The following is a 7,114-nucleotide window of genomic DNA, read 5'->3' as shown; positions in this document are numbered from 1 at the left end:
TTTTGAGATGGGGTCTCACTCTGTTGCTGAGGCTGGAGTGCAGTGGCGTGATCTCGGCTCATTGCAAGCTCCGCCTCTCGGGTTCACGCCATTCTTCTGCCTCAGCCTCCTGAGTAGCTGGGACTACAGGCGCCCACTACTACGCCCAGCTGATTTTTTGTATTTTTAGTAGAGACGGGGTTTCACTGTGTTAGCCAGAATGGTCTCTATCTCCTGACCTCGTGATCCGCCTACCTCGGCCTCCCAAAGTGCTGGGATTACAGGCGTGAGCCACCGCACCTGGCCTAATTTTTGTATTTTTAGTAGAGATGGGGTTTCACTATGTTGGCCAGGCTGGTCTTGAACTCCTGGCCTCAAGTGATCTCCTCCTCCACCTTGGCCTCCCAAAGTGGAAACTGCCTTTTGAGCATTCGTTTTCCCACCTGCAAAACAGAGTTCCTCAGACCTGACCTTTTTTTTTTTTTTTTTTGAGACTCAGTGTCGCTCTGTTGCCCAGGCTGGAGTGCAGTGGTGTGATCTCAGCTCACTGTAAGCTCCGCCTCCTGGGTTCACGACATTCTCCTGCCTCAAGGCCTCCCGAGTAGCTGAGACTACAGGCACCCACCACCGTGCCCGGCTAATTTTTTGTATTTTTAGTAGAGACAGGGTTTCACCGTGGTCTCGATCTCCTGACCTCATGATCTGCCCGCCTCTGCCTCCCAAAGTGCTGGGATTACAGGCATGAGCTACCACGCCGGGTCACACCTGACCTTCTATAGGAAAAGAGGAGTAGGTGGCAGGAACTGAGACTGAGGGCTCTGGGTCTGTTCTGATGGGGCACAGTTGCCAGTGCTGCCCTTTAGTGGCCCTGTTCCTGTGGGCAAGTATCTTAACCTCTCTCTGTCTTAATTCCTTCATAAGAAAACTGAAGATAATAGCACTTAATGAGATCCTTACAAATTAAAGACTTAATACATGTAATGCTTAGAATAGGCTGAGCGCAGTGGCTCATACCTATAATCCCAGCACTTTGGGAGGCTGATGCAGGCAGACCACCTGAGGTCAGGAGTTCAAGACCAGCCTGGCCAACATGGCGAAACCCTTTCTCTACAAAAATACAAAAATTAACTGGCATGATGGTGGGTGCCTGTAATCCCAGCCGCTTGGGAGGCTGAGGCAGGAGAATCGCTTGAACCTAGGAGGTAGAGGTTGCAGGTGAGCTGAGATCACACCACTGCACTCCAGTCTGAGCAACAGAGTGAGACTCTGTCAAAAAAAAAAAAAAAAAAAAAAAAGCATGGAACAGCCTGGCACGTAGTAGTGCTCAATGAATGTTGGCTATTATTTATTTTCCAAATGTTACAAAATAAATTTATATAAGTATGAAACTTAAATAGCACTAATTATGTGCCAAGAAATCTTTTAAGAAAATTACAACTATTGGCCAGGCGTGGTGGCTCATGCCTGTAATCCAGGCACTTTGGGAGGCTGAGGTGGGTGGATTACTTTAGGTCAGGAGTTCAAGACCAGCCTGGCCAACATGGTGAAACCTGTCTCTGCTAAAAATACAAAAATTAGCTGGACTTGCTAACTTGAACCCAGTAGGCAGGGGTTGCAGTGAGCCATGATGGTGCCACCACACTCCAGCCTGGGTGAAACTCTGTCTCAAAAAAAATAAAGGAAGAACATTACAAGTATTAACTTATTAATCCTAAGTGATAGGTGCTATTCTTATTCCTCCTATTGAGATGAGGACACTGAGGTCCAGAGAAGTTAAGTGACTTGCCCAGAGGCACACAGTCTATTGTGGTGGGATTTGAACCCTGGCTCAAGAGTCCATGCTGGCTGGGCATGGTGGCTCATACCTGTAATCTCAATACTTTTGAAGCCCAAAGCAGAAGGATCACTTGATGCCTGGAGTTTGAGACCAGCCTGGACAACATAGCAAGACCCTCTCTCAAAAAAAAAATTTTTTTTTTAATTAGCTGGGTGTGGTGGTGCGCACCTGTAGTCCCAGCTACTAGGGAGGAAAGGCTGAGATGGGAGGATCAATTGAGCCCAGGAGTTCAAGGCTACAGTAAGCTATGATCTCACTACTACACTCCAGCCTGAGTGACAGAGAATCCCTGTCTCATTTGCCAAAAACAAGAGAGAGAGAGTCTGTGCTCCTACTTGTGATTATCATTAACTGCCCTCTCAGAAAGGTGAGAGTGAAATGAATGTCAGAGGCAGAACTGACTCACATCCAGTCACTTCCCAGCAAAGCCCTCACCCACACCCAACAGCTTTCAAATCTACAAATTAGAGGCGCAGATGAATCCAGAATTACCTCTGTGATCTTTTTCTTTGCCATTAGGCAACCAAAAAAGACACTCAGTGTGGTGTTAGGAAGACACATCTTCCTTCTCCACGAGTTCCCGTAATTCCACCCTTAGACCGCTATTGTAAAACCAAAGTCTGCCCAGGAAGGGAACCTAACAGGTCCCCAGTTCCTCAATGGGAACTGTCTGCCAGATTCCTGGCAGCTCTGGGATAACCCATGTGTGGCCGAAAGTAAGGAGGCTGAGGCTGCAGGCTTTCTGGGTTGGGTCTCTGTGGTCCTCCAAGCCTCTGTCCCCTCGGACTTGTCCCACATGACCCCACAGGCATCAACACGTGTCTCACTCATTTTCTTTAGAGCATCCACAAGAATCTAGAAGCAAAAATAGCCCGCTTCCACCAGCGGGAGGATGCCATCCTCTATCCCAGCTGTTTTGACGCCAACGCCGGCCTCTTTGAGGTGTGTGGAAGCTGTCCTGCGGGTGAGGGTTGCTGGGGCCTGTTAGGCTGGGGAAGGCTTGGGGGTGGACAGTCGGGAGAACCTAGGAGGATTCAGTGCCATGCCTAGAGGCTCCAGAGCCCACTTCTTCTGGAGGTCAAGGTTGGGCCAGGTAGGTGCTCCAGGAGGAATCCTGGGGCTTGCAAGGAGCCTGAGTTCCAGAGACTGTGGGGGATAAGCTACATCATCTGGAAGGCTGGGGGAGGCGGGGGCCTGGTACTCACCAAATATAGTCTCGCCTCCTCTTACTAGAGCAGGGCGCTGGTCCAGCCCGGCACTGGGGCACGGGGGCCCAGATGGAAGCACAGAACGCCTTGCCTCTCTACCCAGAGGAACAGCCTGGCTGGTAGCACAGTTTTTTGATTTGCGGGAGTCCTGGTCGAGGGAGAAGCCTAGGGTGGTTGAGTGATGGCTCACTGCCTCCCTCCAGGCCCTGCTGACCCCAGAGGACGCAGTCCTGTCGGATGAGCTGAACCATGCCTCCATCATCGACGGCATCCGCCTGTGCAAGGCCCACAAGTACCGCTATCGCCACCTGGACATGGCCGACCTAGAAGCCAAGCTGCAGGAGGCCCAGGTGGGGCCACACCTGGGCCCACACTCAGCCTCCATCTGGGGAAGCAAGTGAGGCTTAGAGAGGCCAACTCCTCACTCACAGACAGATAGCCTGAAAGTTTGAAACAGCAGATTTGAACACAAATCTCTCAGACCCAGAGCATTATTCTTTCTTTCTTTTTTTTTTTGAGACAGAGTTTCACTCTGTCGCCAAGGTTGGAGTATAGCTCTGTCGCCAAGGCTGGAGTATAGTGGTGTGATCTCGGCTCACTGCAACCTCCACCTCCTGGGTTCAAGTGATTCTCCTGCCTCAGCTTCCCAAGTAGCTGGGATTACAGGCGTCTGCCACCCCGCCTGGCTAATTTTTGTATTCTTGGTAAAGACGGGGTTTCATCATGTTGTCCAGGCTGATCTTGAACTCCTGACCTCAGTTGATCCACCCTACTTGGCCTCCCAAAATGCTGGGATTATAGGCGTGAGCCACTGTGCCTGACACCAGAGCATTATTCTATTGTACCGTGATGCCTTGAGGTTTTTCCCTTTGTGTGTCTGTGTGTGTGTGTGTGTGTGTGTGTGTGTGTGTGAGTGACAGAGTCTCACTCTGTTGCCCAGGCTGTATTACAATGGTGCAATCGTAGCTCACCGCAGCCTCAACCTTCTGGACTCAAGCGATCATCCCACCTCAGTTTCCTGAGTAGCTGGGACTACAGGTGCCCACCCACCCAGTTTTTCATTTGTTTGTTTTTTAGATGGAGTTTCACTCTTTTTGCCCAGGCTGGAGTGCAATGGTGCGATCTTAGCTCAGTGCAACCTCTGCCTCCCGGGTTCAATTGATTCTGCCTCAGCCTCTGGAGTAGCTGGGATTACAGGCGCCCACCACTGTGCTCAGCTAATTTTGTATTTTTAATAGAGATGGGGTTTAACCATGTTGGCCAGGCTGGTTTTGAACTCCTGACCTAAGGTGATCTGCCTGCCTCAGCCTCCCAAAGTGTTGGGATTATAGGTGTTAGCCACCACGCCTGGCCCGTTTGTTTTTGAGACAGGGTTTCACTATAATGCTCAGGCTAGTCTTGAACTCCTGGGCTCCCAAAGTTACAGGCATGAGCCACCATACCCAGCCAGTTTTTAAAATGTTTAGTAGAGACACGGTCTCACTATGTTGCCCAGGCTGGTCTCGAACCCCTAAGCTCCCAAAGTGCTGGGATTACAGGTGTGAGCCACGGCGCCCGGCCTGCCTTAAGTTTTAGCAAGCACCTTCTGTGTGGCAGGCCCTTACTAGGCATAAGGATAGAATGGACACATTGGTAAGACCTGGTCCCAGCCCAGCCTGTCCTTTGGGACCTTACACAGGAGAGGGAGACCTGAGCCCATTCTCACTGCCCAGGGTTCACAGTGGAGATGGGTGAGGCTGAGAGGCACAGATGAGGGAGAGGATGTTCCAGCCCCCAAGATGGTGGTACCTATGTGTCCACCTCTTTGCTCACTTCTGTGCTGGGCACTGGGCAGGATGAGCTCTCAGAGCTCCAAGCAGCACAAGACATAGGTGGTTTGGCCCAGCTTGACACCACCCACCACCTGTTCATGTCTTTCCCGCAGAAGCATCGGCTGCGCCTGGTGGCCACCGATGGGGCCTTTTCCATGGATGGCGACATCGCACCCCTGCAGGAGATCTGCCGCCTCGCCTCTAGATATGGCGCCCTGGTCTTTGTGGATGAATGCCATGCCACTGGCTTCCTGGGGCCCACAGGACGGTGGGACCATGTGGCACCTGAGGCCTGGGGTGGGGCTTCTGAGGGTGGCTGGGCAATGCGGAGGCCAGTCCCCAGCCTGATCCATGATCCCTGGGCTCTCAGGAGGCAGTGACAGCAGTGGCAGCTTCCCTTGCAGGGGTACAGATGAGTTGCTGGGCGTGATGGATCAGGTCACCATCATCAACTCCACCCTGGGGAAGGCCCTGGGTGGAGCATCAGGTACCTGCAAGGTTGTGTCCCTAGGATCCCCTTGTCCTTTTGGAGGGCCCTGTAGGGGCTCAGGGAAGTGGGGAGGGCAGCACGGACTGTACTTTCAGGAGGGGGTTGGGGTAGGCTCTGGCCCCTGACCAACCCCTCCCCCCACCTCTTCCCTTCTTCTCAGGGGGCTACACGACAGGGCCTGGGCCTCTGGTGTCCCTGCTGCGACAGCGCGCCCGGCCCTACCTCTTCTCCAACAGTCTGCCACCTGCTGTTGTTGGCTGCGCCTCCAAGGCCCTAGATCTACTCATGGAGAGTAACACCATTGTCCAGTCTATGGCTGCCAAGACCCAGAGGTGCGGCTCCCAGCAGGGATAGGGCAGGCTCGGGGGCCAGGGGACATGGTGAGAGCCAGCCTCGTGTGTCTGCCCAGGCTTGTAGACAGCTCTGTGCCCACCAGGTCTGCTTCTGCCTGTTCCCTTCCGTCCTCTCTCTCTCTGCCTCTCCCCTCTAGCTTCTATGTCTCCCTCTTGTCCATCCTGTCTTTCCACCTCCCTTTTTGTTCTACCTGCCCCCTGCCTGGCTCCCATCTGCCTCTTAGAACTTGTAACTGTCTTTGTTGATCCTGCTTGCACAGACCTCAGGCCTGGTCCCTGGGAGGAGCGGGTGTGAATGCTCCACGGCCCCTTAGCTACCTGTGATACTTTGTACCCACAGGTTCCGTAGTAAGATGGAAGCTGCTGGCTTCACTATCTCGGGAGCCAGCCATCCCATCTGCCCTGTGATGCTGGGTGATGCCCGGCTGGCCTCTCGCATGGCGGATGACATGCTGAAGAGAGGTAAGTGTGCTGGGACGAGAGAACTGGTGATGGGTCCTGAGAGAAGAGAAAGGGAAACCCATAGACTATGAACCACCCCCTCTCCCTGCCGCCCCTGGCCACACTGCGGCCTCTTAGGCCACCTGTCTGTCCAAGCTTGAAAACTGCAGGCAGGCCAGGTGTGGTGGCTCACGCCTGTAATCCCGGCACTTTGGAAGGCCGAGGCGGGCAGATCACGAGATCAAGAGATCGAGACCATCCTGGCTAACACGGTGAAACCTCGTCTCTACTAAAAATACAAAAAAATTAGCCGGGCTTGGTGGTGGGCGCCTGTAGTCCCAGCTACTCGGGAGGCTGAGGCAGGAGAATGGTGTGAACCCGGGAGGTGGAGCTTGCAGTGAGCCGAGATCGCCTCTACTGCATTCCAGCCTGGGCGACAGAGCAAGACTCCGTCTCAAAAAAAAAAAAAAAAAAAAAAACCCAGGCTATGAGGCAGTCCCGAATCTGAGAGTTGGGGCGGTTCCCTTGACCTCTGTGTTCTGCCCCCAAGCCTGTTGGTTCTGGCACGTCCTTGCTTTCTATCCTCCCAGGCATCTTTGTCATCGGGTTCAGCTACCCCGTGGTCCCCAAGGGCAAGGCCCGGATCCGGGTACAGATCTCAGCAGTGCACAGTGAGGAAGACATTGACCGCTGTGTGGAGGCCTTCGTGGAAGTGGGGCAACTGCACGGGGCACTGCCCTGAGCTCTGGGTAGGGACGAGCAGAGCCAAGGTCCACCTACTGCCACAGGGTCAAAGGAGGTTTTCGATCAGCTCAGAGCAGAGGCTCTGAGCCCTGAACCAAAGTCCCAGAGCTGGGCTGGGACGTGGCCTGCGCTGACGGCTGTGAGAATGTGAAACAACAGTTTGAAAATTGGCTGTGACATTCTGGTCTGCTTTACTGTCTCTGGGCAGGCCCAGTCCTGTGGCTGGTTGAAGAATCCAGCAGGAGCCAGGG

At 53.4% G+C, this 7,114-nt stretch overlaps 1 protein-coding gene across 1 annotated transcript; it reads left to right on the top strand.

The window, feature by feature from the left end:
* Window positions 1-2,660: 2,660 nt before the first annotated feature.
* GCAT (glycine C-acetyltransferase) lies at window positions 2,661-7,042 on the top strand. Its single transcript, XM_017861261.1, has 7 exons — window positions 2,661-2,758; window positions 3,228-3,374; window positions 4,949-5,103; window positions 5,240-5,322; window positions 5,486-5,657; window positions 6,019-6,140; window positions 6,710-7,042. The coding sequence occupies exons 2-7, from the start codon at window positions 3,339-3,341 to the stop codon at window positions 6,859-6,861; spliced, it is 720 nt and encodes a 239-aa protein (XP_017716750.1). The 5' UTR covers window positions 2,661-2,758; window positions 3,228-3,338; the 3' UTR covers window positions 6,862-7,042.
* Window positions 7,043-7,114: the final 72 nt, after the last annotated feature.

This window comes from Rhinopithecus bieti, unplaced genomic scaffold (assembly GCF_001698545.2).
Source record: "Rhinopithecus bieti isolate Rb0 unplaced genomic scaffold, ASM169854v2 scaffold_56975, whole genome shotgun sequence".
NCBI lineage: Eukaryota > Metazoa > Chordata > Mammalia > Primates > Cercopithecidae > Rhinopithecus > Rhinopithecus bieti.
This window is presented reverse-complemented; position numbering and strand designations above follow the sequence as displayed.